Genomic DNA, 19,090 nt, shown 5'->3' with positions numbered 1-19,090 from the left:
CCCTAAAGTAATCTCTAATCCAAGTATATATTCTATTGTTAATAGATCAAGTGGGGTGCAGTAGGTATTAAGAATCGAGTACCCGTTAATATTAATCCAAAATAGATCCCTACTTCCGGTTTACCTTATTTATCTAACCTTTAAATTGTCTCCTTTTTGTATATAAATAATTACTTATGGCTTATGCTCAAGGCCATCAGCTACTCCCCAGGTGTTGATTGGTTGGTATCAGTTATATATAATATGATTTTGGATTGCCGAGTTATTATACAATCAGAGTTCTTGAACACAAATAATATCCATATTAACCTCTCTAACAACCTATAAAAAGATAATATAATTAGAGTATCCACACCTCATATTCACCCACACAATCATAAGCCCCCTTTCCCCTATTGAGTTTGTATTAATTATATAATTTATACAAGAATAGTAACAGCTTTATTAGCGTTTAACTCACTCCCCTTACTCATTTCAGAATCGGGAAATGAGAAGGCTTTTTCAGCTATAACTACTACATTATAGTTTATCCCTTTATTAGTATAACACAAAAAATTACAGCCCGAAATATAAATCGGACTATTAAAGGGGCCCTCCCCTAATCAAGCCCATTTAAATGATTGATCCACTAATTGCTATTCATTCTTGTAGGTAATGATGTGAGCTCCCGGTATAAGGGGTTTGGGGATAATCACTTGAGACTGTTTGGCTAATATTGAAGTAGATGCCTTTCCCTTACATACTTCCTGAATCTCTTTTTGACCAGCGGTCCTGATTTCTCTCACTTATTGATAGATGAGTCTGATTAGTTTTTCATTAACTGATCATAATACCACAGAGCAATTGTTGTATGCGGATTAGAAAGATTCTAAGTATCCTACATATTGAACATCGTTTTAGTATTGCTTATAGATCTTTCCATTAATATGTTTAACAGTCAATTCACTGCACCTAAAACAACAAACCAGGCAATAATACACATACAGATTACAATATAACTAGTATTCATTGGAGTACTGTTATGATTGAAGGTGTTGTGATCTATTAAGGGACTTCGAGTATTCACTAACATTAAATAACCAAAATGATTTTATTATCTTCTTGAAACTAATAATCTAATTAGCCCTTTTTGTAAAAAAATTCACCTTATACTTAAAGACTCTATATTATATTAATTCCTCTCCTGCCTATACCTTGATTTCTTTTTGGATAATTATGTCTGAGAATATTATAAGTACGCCTAGCATGTTATAAGGGATCTAAAATATAATATAATTATATCAAATCTCTGCGACTTGAGTATTATCCACATCAAACATAGTAATTAGTTGTATACAATTTTCGTTTTGCAAGAGATTCTTATATTCCTCTGGTATCTTACATTCCAAGGTTCATTTTATCCTATTATAATGAAGTGAAGGAATCAGTTCAAACCTTAATCCAGAAACTGTTTCTATAATCTTCAATTGCAGTTTAAAGGGATTATTAACAATTATCTATTACCCACTTCCCATTTTTATAAAGATTATACAGCTATTTCGCTTTTATCATTTGTATTCCTATATCGTTTCCATCATTTTGGGCATGCTCACCTTAGTACTCTTTAGTATTTAAAACACCTCTTCAATCTTAAGCATATCAATATAGGATTTAGTAATTCCCTCTAGAATTGCTTTTGTAATTAATATAAGGATTCTCTATATAGGCCCAGCTTGTCTTATAATCTTGATTATACCATTAATACACACAGATCTCAGTACATTGGCGTGGCTCAATTCCGTTTTACTCAAGATTTTAATACATATATCGATTATATTTACAATCTTTAAGATTATTTATCACTTTCCATTCTCCTTATAGAATTAATTGGTTATTATTTTATAAATAGATTATGTATCGTTATCTTTACTCGCTTTAATTATTGATATAATTGTTATTATTATTATTAAAGCGATTGGATTGCAACCCGACGTGCTTAATGGCATAACAGATCGCTTACGATCGCATATTAACAATATCATAATATTATAAGATTCCTTTAATATGATTTGTTATAATATAGCTAGTATCCGACTTTTGTTTCGTATATAAATCTTTGTTATATGTAAATAGATATATAGATAGAATATATTTATATATTATCTTTATATTAATTCTTTATTTCTTTTGATCCTGGTATATATAGTACTCTAGCTAATGATATCCTTGTTCTATTCTTGTATATTATATCTATTATTCCTTATTTATTTAAGTATATAGCTTTTCCATTAATTGTTATCCTTTGTTGCGGAATATAGATTAGGCTTTTGAAGAGAGAATGTTAATTAGATATATATAAGGTAATGCTAATATCAGCATATTATTACAATAGGAATGCCTTACTAATACTTTCCTTAGTAAGATAATAATGCTTAGAGTCAGACTCATTATCAATAATACTCTTAGTAATATTAAAGCTTGATTCAGCAATATAAGCCTTATATTTCCTATACTTTTTGTCTTTTTACAATAAAGAGGTGAATTGTTTTTTTTTTTTTTATACTTTGAATTAGATTTCAAAAGATATTTAACACATCGAAACTAGAAGCATTTTAGAACTAAATAATCAGATTTATTATAGAATTCACAAATAATAATGAATATATCAAACTCCAAGCTTATATTAATTTTATACTAACAATAAAATAAAACATATTTCCTTCCTTTTATAAAATATACTGAATCTCCAGAGTTTTGTATTTCAACTTTTTTAATCTGTAAATACTTGATTTTATTATTAATATTTAAAATAAATTGATAATATAAATTATATCAATAATAACTTTGTATTTATTAAAGAAAAACAAGGTTAAACTTTGAAAAAGTGATTTATTATATATAAAATACTAGCTAAAGTGTTTATAGATAAAAGCTTTTTTCAAAGATTTTTGAACTTATTTCATATATCTATAATAATTATATTAAGAATATTATCAAAAAAGAAGGTCTTAATCTTAAGGAGATACTTGTTTACTATTATATTATTGATTCTGGAGTATTTGATAACTAGATAATCCCAAAGTTTCTTTACTATATTATATTTGTTTATTAAAATCTTATTATTATTAGATAATAAATAATAAATATAAAATAATATATTAATATTATCCTTAAGAAAAATAACCTTTTTGTTGATATTGAGTCGAATCTTTATTGTAATATTACTGCTGCTATTGAAGACTTAGAGTTTTTTAAAATCCTTAACTAATTTATTGGTGTCTGTAATTTGTATGTATTCCTATAATGTTTTCTTGTATATATAGAACTAGCTTTTTCCTTGGAATTGAATTCTTATTTAATAAATTCAGTATTCGTAATTCTCTTAAATAAGAAAAGAGATACACTTAGAGTAATCCTTAAATCCAATATCTTTGTTTATTTTGAGGTTCTATAAATAGAAAACTTATATTGATAATCTGAATATATTTTGATAATAAATAAAACAATGAAAGAGAAAAAGAAATTGTTTAGGCTATACTATCCTAGTTTTGGATATACTAGTATTTATAAAAAGAAATTCTCTTCAAAACAAGGTAATTGAAAATAATGAATTTTGATTTGTAAATAATGATTTTTAAAGTAATATCGAATATTATATAGTTGGTAAGCTTTTTAGTGTCAAGCTAGAATGGATAATCCTTTCAATAATAACTTGTAGTTTTTCTTACTTAAGGAAAAAGTACAATATAAGTAATTACTTTATTATTATATTTGAGAAAAAGAGTGTAATATAAATAATTACTTCGCTATCATTACTCAGCAATCTGTTTGCTATGCGCATTTTGTATATTGATATCGCATTGTATAGGAGCTTCTTATTGTCAACCTCTACTTTAGTAATATAAACTATTCAAAAAGCTTTTGGCCTTAGTCTTACTATAGAGCTATTAGGCTCATAACCTGTTCACAATGAAGAAGCAGGCCAATGAAATGCATGTAATATTGACTATGTAGATTAATAGTACTAAGGTAAAATCTAACTATAAAGTGGAAGTGATATATATACAGTAGCATAGCGCACGTGCCACAACTTCCAACATTAGCTGATATTGTATTGTAAAACCTTCATTCTAGCTTATTACAATGCTGTACAGCTGTATACTCGTTACTAACCTTATTATCTGCGCTAAATACAGAACCTTTCATTTCACCAGAATATAAAGATTATGCCAATATATTCTCGAAAGCCGAATCGGATATACTATCACTATATCAATTATATAATTATAAAATTACTCTTAAAAGTAATAATGAAAAAGCTTTTAAATATAACCCTCTTTATAAGATATCTCTTGAAAAACTCGAAATAATCAAGAAGTATATTATTGATAACCTTTATAAAGGCTTTATTGAATCTAATCAAACCTTATTTACAGCTTCTATTCTTTTTATAAAAAAAGCAAATAGAAATCTTTGACTTTGTATCGATTTTTATATACTAAACTTATTTACTCAAAAGAATCGATACCCTCTCCCTTTGATTGACAAAATCCTTAACCGCCTTACTAATACTAAGATTTTATCAAACTCGATATCCGTTAAGCATTCTATTAAATTAGAATAGACCCTCAATCCGAAGAATATACAACTTTCTGTATATACTATAGAGCCTACAAATATTGTATTCTTTCTTTTAGTCTAATCAATAATCCTACTACCTATCAATATTATATAAATAATATTCTCTTTGATTACCTTAATAACTTTTATATAATCTATTTGAATAATATCTTGATTTACTCTTTAAATCTTTTGGAATATTAGATTTATATAAAAAAGGTTTTATAATATTTAAGAAATGCTGATTTTCAAATTGATTTAAAAAAGAGCGAATTTAATATTACTTGTATTAAATACCTTGACTTTATAATCTTTATAAAAGGAGTTAAAATAGATTCTGAGAAAATTATTGTTATATACAATTGAGTGTATCCGATTACAATTAAAGGAATCCAGTTCTTTTTAGGATTTTGTAATTTCTACCACCAATTCATATACAATTTTGATATATTAATCAAATCTTTAATCAATCTAACCAAAAATAATATTCCCTTTTGATTCGATAATAATTATATATACACTTTTGATATTCTTAAGGATTCTCTTATTTCCTCTTCTGTTTTATAATATTATCAATAAGATCTTAAATATATATTAGAAACAAATACTTTAGATAAAATAGTGGTGAATATTCTCTCATAAAAGCATAGCGAAGACTGGCTACTTATAGAATTCTATTCGAAAATTATAGCTTCTGCTGAGCTTAATTACAAAGTCTATAATAAAGAGATGCTCTCTATTATAAAGTCCTTTAGATATTGGTGTACTGAATTCATTAATACATTATACTAGATTTGTATCTATATCAATTACAAAGTACTAGTCTATTTTATAATTATGAAAACCTTAAACTCCCAGTAAGTACAATAGACTGAATTCCTAGTGGACTACAATTTGTAATATGCTATTGTTTAGGAAAAGATAATCTATTAGTTGATACTCTTATTCATTATATTAATAAACTCGATAACCAAAATCAAAAGAAAAAATTGTAATGCTATTAGCAATTTCTGAAAGACAATCAAATCGATTCTCTTATTCTGGTTTGCAAGCTTCGATCAGATCCTATCAAAAAAGCTTTTATTCAAATTCTAAATCTAGCTTCGATTTTTCCAGCTTTATAGATTATCAATCATATTCTATTCGCTAATTGCTATATTCCTTTTTTGAAAGTCTTATGGAAACAAGTGTAGAAAGACAATAATCACTTTAGCCTCAAAGATGGACTACTATTATATAAAAACAAACTAGTGATTCCTAATACAAATAACCTTCACATTCTCTTTATCCGAAAAGCCTATGATAATATCTCTATTACATATTCAGATATTCGAAAAACCCTAAAGTTATTAATCGATTGCTATTATTAGTGAGGAATCTCTCAAATAATAGCTTAAGTACTATCGAAATTGTAATACTTGTTGTAGAATAAATATTCTCCGAAACAAAACCCCTAGCTTGCTACACCTATTGCCAATACCAAACGAACCCTGGGAATATATTACTATAAACTATTATAGTTTTAATAAAAACAAATATAAATATAATAATATATTTATGTATTATCAATCGATTTAGTAAACAAGCTATTTTTATTTCTTATAAAAAGACAATTGATTTAATTATAATAACTAAATTATATATTTATTATATTTATTACTATTTCGATTCTCCTTTTTCTATAATATCCAATTGTGGATTTTAATTCATATTAAGTTTGTTTGAAAAGAATTTCAAAGATTCTAAATATTAATATTAGCTATTCAATTACGGATTATCCTTAAATTAATAAACAAACTGAGATCTATAATCAGTATCTTCAAAAGAGATTCCAACCCTTCGTTTCCTATTATCAAGATAATTGGTTAGAGCTCTTATTGATGATGGATTATATATAGCTCATTTTACCTCATAATTCTCTTAGTAATATTTCTCTATTTGAAGTTGTACACAGCTATCCCCTATGAATCTCTTGGGATTGAAAGTTCTATAATATCGAAACCAAGGATAAGCTTAATATAAACAAAGTCTATATTGTAGCTTAATAATATTATAATATATGAAAACTCATTATAAAATATTTTATAAACATTTAAAAAAGAGTCTAACTCAAAACTAATACATATCAACAATCTATCGATTTCAAAGTAGGCGATTTTGTATAACTTGATTATACAATACTATCAAATCGAGCATTCTTCAAAAAGCTAGATTTTCTAATAAACAATAAGTTCCTTATTATCGAAAAGATAAGGCATTCCTTCAAGCTAGTACTATCAGATATAATGAAAATTTTCGATATATTCCTAGTTGAAAAGTTATGAAAGCTATGAATAACTTTCTTTCTAATCAAATAAACAATCCTAATTCTTTAATCAATATTATTAATAAAAAAGAATAGAAAATCAAATAAATTATAGCTTTGAAGAATACTTGTAATAATATTTACTACCGAGTACAATAATATAATTACAATATTAATCTTACCTGATACACTATTAATAACTTTAAATACTCTTTTTACAAACTCAAAGAATATTATCTAACTAATCAAGATCTTCCCGGCCCATTTAAAACACTATCTCAATGATTGAAACACTATAAAGATAATGATAATAAATATAATAATATTATTAAAGATAAAGAAATAAATAAACGCTCAAGGGCAAGCTTTTTTCAAATAGGAAAGTAATATAACGATTCAATCCCTTTTAGATTCCTCTTTTAATTACTTAGCTTCTAGAACCTTAGCCTAGCATATAACTCATTGATATATATAATCCAGAGCCCTTATAGTTCTCTTCTTATTCTTTTTTTCCTTCTTTAGTTTTAGATTCTAAGATAGAATTGAATCCTTTTATGACAGTCCTTCACAAGTTTGTAGAAAGAAACTACTGAATTAACTATAATATTTAGAATAGTAATAATATTATATTTAAATTGATATTACTAAGCTATACTCATATATTAACTTATAATCTTTAAAGTGAATTCAGTTAATAAAGTTATAATATACAGCTAGAAAATATAATTATTAGAATTGATAGAAATCCATAGATATTTTTATTATTAGAAGTAAAATATACTAAATATTCATTTTAGTCTTTAAATCAAAACAAACTTTGACTAATAGCTTTACATATCTAGATAAATGAAGCTAATTTGATATTCAGAGAGAAATTTTTTGATATGTATCTTTAAAGCTCTGAATTCGAGATTTTTAAAAAGATTTATAATACAAGATCAATAAACTTATCTAAGGATTCTCACTAGAGATGATAAGAAATGAACATGGTCGTATATCACCTTATAAATCATATTTCTACTAGACACTAATTTATGATTAAGTTCTATACTATCAAGTAAGATATAATAAGAATAGTAATATGATTTTCAAAAAGTAATTGTGGAATAAATGAATAGAATAAGGACTTCTTTATACTATATAGCTAAAATCTAATTTGATAAACCTAGGAATACATATGGAGTTATGAATCTTGTCAGAAACATTCAATTCGTAGAGTATTCCCAACTTCAATTCCAGCTTCGCTAATTTTGCTAATGGTAATTCCCCCTATCCCAAATAATGTTATTACATCAAAGCAGTAATAGGCGAGATTTCTAATATTCAAGAATAATAATTCTCATAGAACTAGACCATATCGGTGTTCTCGATATTCTAGACCGATGAAAATCATGCTAGAAACGAAGGGTGTGAGAACCGCATTGCAATTGGTATTATACCTGAAATTCAGAAAAAGGTTTTGGATTCAGGACTTGAATTGTTAGGCCTGAAACATATTGTATCAAACGATGAATAGGATAGAAAATTTGCCGATAAAAGATACTGAATAACAATTGGGTATTTGCTTTGCAAAATCACATGTGAACCTGCCGCCTATTGATTAAAATACATCGAATTCCAAAGTATCACTTGTCTTCAGAATCATTGCGCACCCAAAGTTTGTAGCGCTGCCCTTAACTCCTTTACTGCCGTTTCAGCATCCTCAAAATTTAAGGCTGAAATCGCCCATCTTGCATGTTTTTGTGCTTTAGCAATTGCTTCGTCGTCCGTGTTTAATTGACTGCGAGCTTGTGTGACTGGTGGGACTATTGGTGCTGTAAAATTGTTTGATGGGGGAGGTCCAGGTTGATAGGTGTGGTTGGTAGGTGGTATATGTAGATTTCCATGGTCCGATGGTGGAGGTTGACGATAAAAGTCTTGAGGTGCAGTAGCTGACGGTTGTTCTCCGGGTAAAGTTGGGGGCGGAAATGATTGGAAATCTGGAGATGGCTTCATTCCGGGAGATGTTCCGGGAGAAATTCCAGGTGCGGCAAGAGAAGATGTATCCGGTAGATCAAGATCGAACGTGGTATCTGGGGCGGGAGCTGTTGGTAAAGTTGCATCTCGAGGTTCAGATGTAAAGGTTGGAACTTCTGGAAAATATCCTCCTCCTATAGATCCATTCCTATCTTTCGGAGATGGCTCGAGAGGGGGTACATTATCGTCTTGGTCTGCATTATATGGAAAACCATCTCGAGGATATGGTTCGAATGGAGCCGATTCATTGTTTGGAGATCCTTGAGCAGATACTTGTTTAGAGGGATGTAAAGATCGATCTAATGATGATTGCCTTGCTAACTTTGCTTCCAATTGATCTTGCTCACCGGTGACATCTTCCACAGAAGCTTGCTGTGCTTTCTGTTCCCCCAACAACTGTACCTCGGGATCATTTGGATCTAATGGCGGTAATTCATCCTTGGGAGTTGGTTGTGGTTTGGGATTAGATTCATTGGGATCTTTTCCTTCTTTCAATGCTTTGACGATACGAACTGCGTTCCATTTTGCATACTTGATCTTTGCTTGAGTTTCGGCATCCGGTGGTGACCAAATATTCAATAGTTCCAGGAAGGTCGCTGCGGCTTGAAAAGTTTCCGCAGTTGTCTAGATTCTATCAGTCAATGTTCATAAGAATAGATCATTGGGATCGTACTTTGTGACTTTGTTTGCTTCGACAGCTCGATCTGCCCTTGAGAATATTTCCATACCAAATTGTTCGCAATATGCTTGACCTGCAGTATCATCCATAATTGCATCGTTATCTGGGTTCTCGGATTTTATCTGCCACAATTAACTATAGTCCAATTCGCAGACATAGAATTATCATACCCTCTCAAGTTTTTCCATCAAAGTAGTAGTATATTGTAGCGTCTCTGCATCTCCAGTATGTAGTTCTTTCGACAGGATCTGGTTGACGATCCAGTATTCACCTGAGGGAATGGTAATGTTAAAATTTGGGTCGTGCGATAAGACTTCAATACGTACACCAATATGATATAACCGGCTTCGCATTTTCTAGCTGTGCCGCCTTGATAATAAATCGAGTTAAGTCCGCGGTCTTCAACTTTTGGGGAATTTGTGACGCCATCATTGACTGTGGTTGTTGAGTTGAAGATTGGTGGCTCGGTGAGTAGGGGTAGGGTGGGATATGATTAGTGACGGATGAGAAAGCTTGCGCTGCATGTATGATTTGCGCTTGAGTTGAGAGCGGCAGCGAGGTTGAGCATGAAGAAGGTTATTGATTGATTGAAAGATCTACCTAGACGTTTCTTTGTGAATGGTATGATGAGAAAACAATGCGATGCGATGTGATGCTAGAACAGTAAATCTAGCCTTACAATTGAATATGATAACCCCGCCCCTCACTAATTGAATTCTGCCATTTCACCGCTCAATCGATACTAAAGTAGCAGTACGGACGGGAAGCCTAGTAACTCTGTCGGTATTTTACCCCGGATTTCATTTAATAATGATACCTCATCCAAATTCATCCACCTCGTAATACACATCTTGCGACTGTGGCCTTTTCGCATACATAAATACAACAACACCTCCACGTACTGCCACCCTGTTTTCTTCTTACATGTATTGATAAAATTCAATAGCTCCTACAGCTACGCGTAGTAATTACAATTTACAACTATCTAAAATGGTTAATACTGGAGTCATGTCAACTGCAGCTGCAGCTGCGGCTTTATTGTGTGCTTTGCCCGCAGTTCATGCTGGATTGTACCCTAAGAGTTCAGCTGTTTTGTCAATCAATGGAAAGGACTATGATCGTATGATTGCTCAATCGAACCATACTTCCGTAAGTATTCCGCTGATCCTCAATAATTCTGTTGGCACATCAGTTGTTAACCGTCTATCGTACAGATCGTCGAATTTTATGCTCCATGGTGTGGACATTGCAAGAACCTTCAACCAGCTTACGAAAAAGCCGCCAAGAGTCTCGCTGGTCTCGCGAAAGTAGCAGCGGTCAATTGCGATGAAGAATCGAATAAAGCTTTCTGCGGAGGATTCGGTGTTCAAGGTTTCCCTACTCTCAAGATTGTTAAACCAGGAAGCAAACCCGGAAAGCCAATCGTTGAAGATTACAATGGACCACGAACTGCGAAAGGAATTGTAGATGCAGTAGTCGATAAAATTCCAAATCTTGTAAAGAAAGTTACAGATAAAGATTTGGAGAGTTTCCTGGCCGATGCGAACGACACTGCGAAGGCAATTTTATTCACCGACAAAGGAAAGACAAGCGCAACATTGAAAGCCATTGCCATTGATTTCAAGGGCAGTATCAAGGTGGCACAGATCAGAAACACAGAGAAAGCTTCCATTGAGTTATTTGGCATCACTGAATTTCCTACACTTATTTTGTTGCCTGGCGGGGAAGCAGCCGAAGGAATTGTGTATGATGGGGAATTAAAGAAAGATGGCATGGTCAAATTTCTTACACAGGCTGCCGAGCCTAATCCAGATCCACCAGCAGCCAAAGCGAAAACTTCCAAATCCAAAGCAAACAAAAAGTCATCCGCAAAAGCAAGGGAATCTTTCGAAGCAGCATCGGAATCTCACGCCAAATTCGAAAAGCCTGTCACTCAAACAGATGAAACATTGGAAAATCAACCCACTGAATCACCATCGCCAGAAGTTGAAACAGAGAAACCAATTGTACTTCCACCAGCGCCTGCAATTCCTATTCTTACTTCTGAAGCCGACCTAAAAGAGAATTGTCTTGGTTCTAAAACCGGTACATGCATTCTTGCGCTTCTTCCAGGTACCTCGAACGAGATTACGGGCTTAGCTTCTACTTCATTAGCCGAAGTTTCCCATAAACATCATCTACATCAACGAAAGTTGTTCCCATTCTACATCCTACAAGCCGAAAACCCTGGGTTCTCCCAAGTCAAAGAATCTTTAGGGCTGAAAGGCGATGCTGAAATTATTGCTCTCAATGGACGACGAAACTGGTATCGAGCTCTCCCTAGCAAGGGCGACTCCCTAGTTTCCGAGGATGTGACAATCGAAGCAATTGAGAATTGGGTTGACGCCATCAGATTGGGTGAAGGCGAGAAAAAGAAGATCCCCGAGAGACTCATTCCTGAAGAAGTTGAGGAGACTGTTGTGGAAGAAGCAGCTCCGGAACCAGAACCAAAAGCTGCAGATGAGCCTATGATTGTCATAGAGGAGCTTCCGGAAGATTGGGAACCACCAACCCCAGAGCTCGAGATCAAACACGGAGAACTTTAAGTAGGTTAAGTAGGTCTTTGTGAGGGAATTATGGAGTTCTTAGGAGGAATACGGTCTCACGAGTTCTCCTAGAGCGGTAGTTTGCGGCATTTGTTTACAGTTTGCATAGTAATAGTAAAAAAAAAATATCATCATTCATTTTGTTAATAAATGAGGCGTGCGCTAGACTTCTATTAGCCATCAAACGGTTCCCTTGATGTAAAGTTCTTCCATTCCTGCCATCCTATCCCATTTCCATTATGACGCCATTAAAACACTTGGGTATCATCTAATGATGCTGTTCTTCCCTCGTATGATTTACAGATCTGGCCCTACTAAGCCATTGCACCACTTAATATTTTCTTCCCTCTAGTTCTAATCACCCCATCTAGAATCTCTCTGACCTGTTTACACCCATCTACTCCCACGGCCAGCATGCCCTCCAATCTACCGGCTTGTACTCTTGTCTCCATGACCAATGTCACAACTCCGTCACCATCGCCTTCTCCAGCAGTTGCAACCGTGAGGAACGGTAATTCTTGCTCCTCGCCCAAATTTAAGTCCAACAACGGGTCTGCTTTCTCATCATTACTCGAATATGAAGATGTAGAGCCAGCTGTACAAGCGCAAATATAAGAAGGCATTGGAATACCAGCGTCGATTAAAGCAAGAGTCGAGGCATTGATAAGGGCTGAGAGAAGCGAGCCATCTAATGACAAAATGTGAAGGGAAATGAGGATTGTCGAATGAGAAGTCAAAGTAGTAAGAAGATGAGGAGTGAAGGTTGTGGATAAGGTACTTGAAAGTTCTTGGATACGTCTGCAGCGAACCTGATTAGTTTCCGTTCCGCTCGAGCCAGTAGAGTTGAGATTCGCAATACGTAGCGAGTTAAAGAATTGAAGGAGACTCACTTATCATTCCTACCATACTTCTTCCTATCCACGCCTGCGAAGCCTGCGAAACTGATCTCCACTCTTACTTCCGCTTTTTCCCCCGCATTGTTACTCCCACCACCGCCAATTGATCGTAATTTTGAGGGATCGCAAGGCCCAGTCACTGTGCAGAGAACTTGGGTATTACCCATTGAAAGATACGAAGATCCATCGGATGAAGGTTGAGTTGAAATTTGTGCTGTAAGACGGCGAAGTTCGTTCCATCTGCGACCGTCAAGACGGAGAAGAGCAAGAGAGTAGGTTGATGTGTCGAGAGGCATGATTGTGATCTTGAGAAGGGCGTCAAAAGGAGTATGTAATGGGATGTGCGCGTATACAAGCTTGCGAAGTATATGAAATCTTTATGAACCAGAGGTTATGCGAAGGACTCTCTGTTGAGGTGGGGGACTTGTATGAGGCAATGATGTGAATGATACAAGTGTTTCTTGAAAGTTCCCAATTCGTGAAGCTCAAAAAGCTTTGGTAACAAATTATTTTTGTTGATCTTAAGGTTATGGTAGACTTCGTAGATTAGATAAGATTAGATGTGGGGTTATTAGTCAGCTCATTATCTACTACCAGATGACCTTCTCATTCTCAATATCTATTCAAAGGAGGATGATTTCCCTCAACATTCACGAAGGAAAATCTAGGGAGCTGAGCCCCCGATATGATATTTACCAATCTAAGAAGATTGATATCTCTTCATTCATAGTATACACGTACTACTTGATTCTAGTCTTTCTCGTTCATCACTGTAGTCAGTACTCGCGGGTCTCGTGTGTTCTCATCTTCATACTACCTGACTCTAAGTGAATGCTCAGGAAGTTGATCTACTTGGCTTGTCCCTCAAATTTGTTTTACAGAACGTTGCATTGTTCTGTCTTTCAGAAACCTCTCCCTACAAAGCTTATACAAATATATTTTTGTACCCCAATCTCACAAGGCTTGAGCTTCGAAATCTCCGTACTTGTTTCAGAGTCGAAATCCTTCAGCGATACATTCTTGAACTTCAAGATGTCTCCTTCTCATTGGTCTCTTCCCAGAAATTCATATCAAAAGTTTTCCAGCCGCAGATTCGATGGAATGAATCGGCGCTTAAAAATGTTTCTCGGGGATATTCGACGAGTTATCGTATAAGGAGTCACTACCACCTCATTCGTCTCTATTCCTTTTGCTTTCAATGAATATTTTTAGATTTAGCAAATCTTCGGTAGAATCTCACTGCCCACATCATGCAAACTAGATACTTCTTTGATCTTTCTTACTGAATGTTTTCAGACATCTTTCTATAATATCACACCGATGGATACCTACAAGCAATTTTTTTCGACAAGTGGTTTATGTTTGAACACATCTGTTGAGACTCAACCAGGTCTTGAAGTGCAAGATGCTTCTTCAGGGAACACATGGCCATGGTCATCACAGGAGACCCACGCTGGAATACAGGACGAAAAAGTTGCAATATTAGAGCGTAGGCAAATCGCGGGGCTATCGATTGGAACATTTTGGGCTCTGGTCGTCTTGCTATGTCTCATTGTCGGAGGTGGAATAAGTGGAGGTGTAGTAGCTGGAATTGCGGCACAGAGGAATAATTGCAAGAGGGAGCTTAAGCCTATGAGACATTTATGGATTGCTGTTAATCCATCATCTTAGCACAGGTATCAACACAAGTCCGGGGGTGGAGAATTCTGCCGCTTGGGTATGCTCGACAACAACAAACGTCAAATATTCGACGAGTATCGTAGACTCGATAGTACCTTCAACGACAAGCTCAGGATTGATAATAGATAATTCAAATATAGCTTCATCGTCTACGACGTCATCCACGCCGTCTAATCCATCAGTATCGACTGCGCCAACATCCCATTGCTCCGATGAATTTTCCACAGTTAATGATTCTCTCGTTCAGCCCCTCTCTTCAGAGGGTTCAGCTATCAACTTATCAGGCATAGCGCAGACTTTTCGCGTCGCTTGTTACACAAACTATCTGTCTGGCGCTCAATATGGAAATCCAAGAATTTACGACATCATGAAGATATATATGCCGGATCTAACTCAGTGTATGATGGCCTGCGCAGAGTATAACGCGGGTTATTCTACCAATCTACAAGGTGGGATCGACGTAGGAGGGGGCTTATGTAGGGCAGTCAGTATGGTAATAAAGGACAGGGAGTTTTGTTATTTGAAGAATGGGACTGGTGTTAACAACACAGCGAATAGTGGGGGTGATGCAGTCCGAAAAGATAGTGCTATCTTGCAATAAGTAAGGAGTCACACGCACAGGGTAATTCAAATAGAATCATAACATTTTTAATCAAATATCTTCATTATCATTATCTCGAATCAAGTTTCATAACACCACGTTCATCCAGGGAATCTTTCATATCCATAAACCACACCATCATATACCCAAATTACTCCAAAGCAAAACATCTATCTGTACTATCTGCATTATTACCCCACCAATTTGGCATGGTAACGACTTTTCCTGCGCCAAAGAACAAGAAAATCAATAACATGTTCAAATTGAATCCTGCATCGAAAGCAGCGGCAAGGATGTAATTATATCGTGCCCACATCTCATATCTATATCTGTACGCCCAGTAGGCGACAATGAAACCACCAATAATGGAAGAAGTGTATCCGGTGGAAATGTTTCCGTAGAACGTAGAAAGACCGGAGAAGAAAATGGTGGTATTGAAGAGATGAAATTTAGCTTTGGGAAAGCGACGGTGGAGAATATAAATGATGGGTGGGCAAATTGCTCCAACAAGGAACCCGTATGGAAGGGGTTTGAAAATAGGCAACTGGAAAAGGCGTAGAGGTCCGATGAGAACATATTGCGTGCTGGTAGTCAACGTAGTAGCGAGACCTTGTCCAGTCCATTGATGTGTTGGATCTGTTACAGCACCACTCAAATAATCCGCTTTTGAACTGAGCACCCATTTTACGACACCATAATTGATTGGAATACCAATGAAACAGCCGAAGACTTGGGCAAAGAAGGTGTCTCGAGGAGGAATATGCATATAGTGACCAATCTTCTGATCTTGAAGCATCAGCTGTGCACGATACCATGCATCACCAGCGAGGGACGAGTATACCGATGCACCCGAAGGATTCTTGTGTCCGTCGACCGCGTTAACCATCAGGCCATACAAGAGTTCGTTGAAGGTACCGATTGGAAGTTGGAAGTTGGAAAGGGCATATAGCCAGCCAAGTGGGACAACGACCACAACACCTGTAAGAACGGCGATGAAATATGTCCATAAGGGAATAAAAAGATTACCGGTGCCCAAGATTACCATCATAACGACAAAGGTGACAAGGAAGAGGATCAATGACCACCACCATGGCACTTCTTTATAAGAACGTTGGAGGACATTCAATTGATCGCCATATTGGTGGTTGATGGTTTCTCCCTCGACTTTGTTCTTACGACGAGCGTTCAATTTCTTAAGTGTGTCTCTGATCTGTGCAAATCCAAAGAAACAAATCCAACTGATACCGGAAGTGTATGCTGCATAATCAAAGAACATGTTCCAAAGTTGTTGAGTACCGACGTAGATAGGCCCATACTCCTCGTAAGCAGTTTCATTTAGTGTGGCTTGAGGAGTGATGAGCTTAGTGGTAGGATAGGAAGTTCCGTTTTCTGATGATGCATTAGTATTTATCAGAACATCATTCGGGGCATGTGACATACCCATGAAGAGACGATTAGACATCAATTCAAGCTTCCAACTACCCAGACTTCCCCATTTGGCGGCTGGAAGCAATATCCAACAGTTGACTACAAAAGCCAAAAAGATAATTACTTGAGTCCACCAAGGAGTTACAAACAAGCTGTTGGAATTACTCAAACTAGCAATACTTGACCAATCAAGTGTCAGATTTAAGAAGCCCATTCCCCCCAAACCTGAGCCCATGAAATTCGCAACCTTGTTCTTTGGGGCAACCCAACAGAGGAATGCCAAGGACCCAAGCATTGGAAACACGAACTCTGGGAGGAATTGCCATAAAGTGATTCCTGCAAGAACTCCAAAGAATACTTTCATCTGTTTCTTTGAAACACGGGATGGATGTTGTCTCTGCTTCTTTTGAGTTTCAAATAGAGCAGTCTGACAGAGTCTATTGAGATTCGAAGTTAGCGATCATCATTCTCTAACATTCTCACTACGTCCCGCTGCAAAAGAACAAGCTGGAATAGAGCAGTGTACAAGCCTAGTTGAGACAGGAGCAGTATGATTAAAAGGACGTCGAAAAAAGTCTTGAACTTACGCTTGATACCATGGGTATACAGGATCATAGAGCAAGAATTGTCTAGCAATGGCTGCGAAAGAATACCCAATGTATACTACGGACCACATAAAGAATATCGCAACTGCTGGATTAATGGTGATTCCAAAGTAGAGCTCGGCGATAGAAATTGGGGCGTAGGCCAAGTTGTAAGTGGCACCAGATGCTGCAGAAATGGTAACCAACACATGTTCCTTTGTTCCCCATGGACCTGGATTCAGACTAAAGCTTCCTCCAAATGGTAACCAGATGGTCTTGGCTGGAAGAACCTTTGCTAGCCAAACACCAACATAATTCGAACAGATTTGAACGAAGAAGACGGAGTATGGAGCGGATGTCGTACGGAAATGGCTCATTTGTGATAAGAAAGCTCCCGGTGCGACGAATATCAAAGTCAGAAGAAAATAGCGGAACGTGATTGTAGGTTCGGTAGGATCATCCTCGAGACTGACAATTCGGCGAACTTGCCATGGAATATCCTTAAGCAATGGATCATCATCACCAAACCTTCCTGATGTTGGTGTCGCCTTTTCGATGTCGAGAGGTGAACTTTCGACCATAGGTGAGGACTCTTTGACATTTGTTTCGGGATCGATTTTCTCAGTTGGATTACCATTTTCCTCAATGGATTTACTGATTTCGTCAGTGCCAGTAACACTCGATGCTACCCCATCATTTTCATGATCGACAGATGCGGGGGTGATGTTGTCCTCCTGCTGCCGAGGAAAGAGGCGGCTTCTCAAAGATGAAAACCCCATTTCTCCAAGACTGAATGTTGTAACAAGAGAAAATACCAAGAGATGTGAAATGTAAGTGAGGCATGGCAAAAGTTACAAGAACTAGTATATACGCAAAAGAAGTCTCATACCGCCACTAAGCGTGTTCGACATGGAAAAAATTGATCCATCGGTATTGCACCATTTGCCATTCTTATCGCATACTACCTAATTATTAGATTACCAAACGAATATCATTTCGATTCGTGGAACTGGCCGTGCTAAGGTCCCTTAGTACACCCGTGAATAGCCCACAGCGGTGGGGGTTTAACGGGACGTAGAATTCTTAAGAAGTGATCGAGCTAACAATACTGGTAGGGATTTTAGATCTCACGGATCAAGATTTTGGTGTTGAGATTTGACCGTTGTGGGTACAAGTTGAATAAAGTATGGATATATCATGAATAATGAATGATTTTATTTGTTCGTTTAATGCTGAACATAAATGAAGGGGGTAAAGAATACACATCACTGGTATACTAACATTTTAAGCTTAATTGAATTCTCGACCAAACCGATGAAAAAGTATTATTCATATATCGGAGAAAAGATTCCTATTTAGATGATTGCAAAGTCACAACAGCATTTTTGAAAATGACGTGCTTTTTAAAACTCCACAATCATTGAAAATTTTCCATAGAATTAGAAAAATGGTGGTGAACAATTAAAGAGAACGAACATAGTCCATACGTAAGAAGTGAACAAAGTGGAAAGTGTAGGAAAGCATATCAAGAGTGCAAACGTCGATAATAGTGGGAAGTCTTCGGGATTTGATAGTTAGCCGTTGATTGTCTGGCTGTTAGTGATGGAATGATATGATATCGGTGGCAAGTACATGTAAGAGGATATCGACTGATTCAATTTAAGTGTCCGCCAGTCCGAGATCCGGCATTTGTACGGGGTGTGAAGTTGAAACCCCA

At 35.5% G+C, this 19,090-nt stretch overlaps 5 protein-coding genes across 5 annotated transcripts; 2 read left to right on the top strand and 3 right to left on the bottom strand.

Annotated features, from left to right (window-relative positions):
* Positions 1-8,545: 8,545 nt before the first annotated feature.
* On the bottom strand, positions 8,546-10,028 carry EAF02_010978 (uncharacterized protein; the record flags this gene model as incomplete). The annotated part of the gene is made up of 4 exons (XM_038907026.1): positions 8,546-9,544; positions 9,602-9,721; positions 9,770-9,870; positions 9,926-10,028. The coding sequence occupies 4 exons, from the start codon at positions 10,026-10,028 to the stop codon at positions 8,546-8,548; spliced, it is 1,323 nt and encodes a 440-aa protein (XP_038753316.1).
* A 561-nt stretch (positions 10,029-10,589) lies between these two features.
* EAF02_010977 (uncharacterized protein) lies at positions 10,590-12,184 on the top strand (the record flags this gene model as incomplete). Its single annotated transcript, XM_038907025.1, has 2 exons — positions 10,590-10,748; positions 10,814-12,184. 2 exons carry the CDS (start codon positions 10,590-10,592, stop codon positions 12,182-12,184), a joined length of 1,530 nt encoding a protein of 509 aa, XP_038753315.1.
* A 314-nt stretch (positions 12,185-12,498) lies between these two features.
* On the bottom strand, positions 12,499-13,376 carry EAF02_010976 (uncharacterized protein; the record flags this gene model as incomplete). Its single annotated transcript, XM_038907024.1, has 2 exons — positions 12,499-12,982; positions 13,075-13,376. The coding sequence occupies 2 exons, from the start codon at positions 13,374-13,376 to the stop codon at positions 12,499-12,501; spliced, it is 786 nt and encodes a 261-aa protein (XP_038753314.1).
* A 1,024-nt stretch (positions 13,377-14,400) lies between these two features.
* Positions 14,401-15,361, top strand: EAF02_010975 (uncharacterized protein; the record flags this gene model as incomplete). The annotated part of the gene is made up of 2 exons (XM_038907023.1): positions 14,401-14,656; positions 14,757-15,361. 2 exons carry the CDS (start codon positions 14,401-14,403, stop codon positions 15,359-15,361), a joined length of 861 nt encoding a protein of 286 aa, XP_038753313.1.
* Positions 15,362-15,512: 151 nt separating this feature from the next.
* EAF02_010974 (uncharacterized protein) lies at positions 15,513-18,152 on the bottom strand (the record flags this gene model as incomplete). Its single annotated transcript, XM_038907022.1, has 3 exons — positions 15,513-16,750; positions 16,802-17,226; positions 17,377-18,152. 3 exons carry the CDS (start codon positions 18,150-18,152, stop codon positions 15,513-15,515), a joined length of 2,439 nt encoding a protein of 812 aa, XP_038753312.1.
* Between the last annotated feature and the right edge of the window lie 938 nt (positions 18,153-19,090).

This window comes from Botrytis sinoallii (genome assembly GCF_014898435.1).
Source record: "Botrytis sinoallii strain Bc 23 chromosome Unknown BSIN_028, whole genome shotgun sequence".
NCBI classification, from domain to species: Eukaryota; Fungi; Ascomycota; class Leotiomycetes; order Helotiales; family Sclerotiniaceae; genus Botrytis; species Botrytis sinoallii.
Note: the sequence above shows the minus strand (reverse complement) of the source record. Positions and strands in the feature narration are given on the sequence as shown.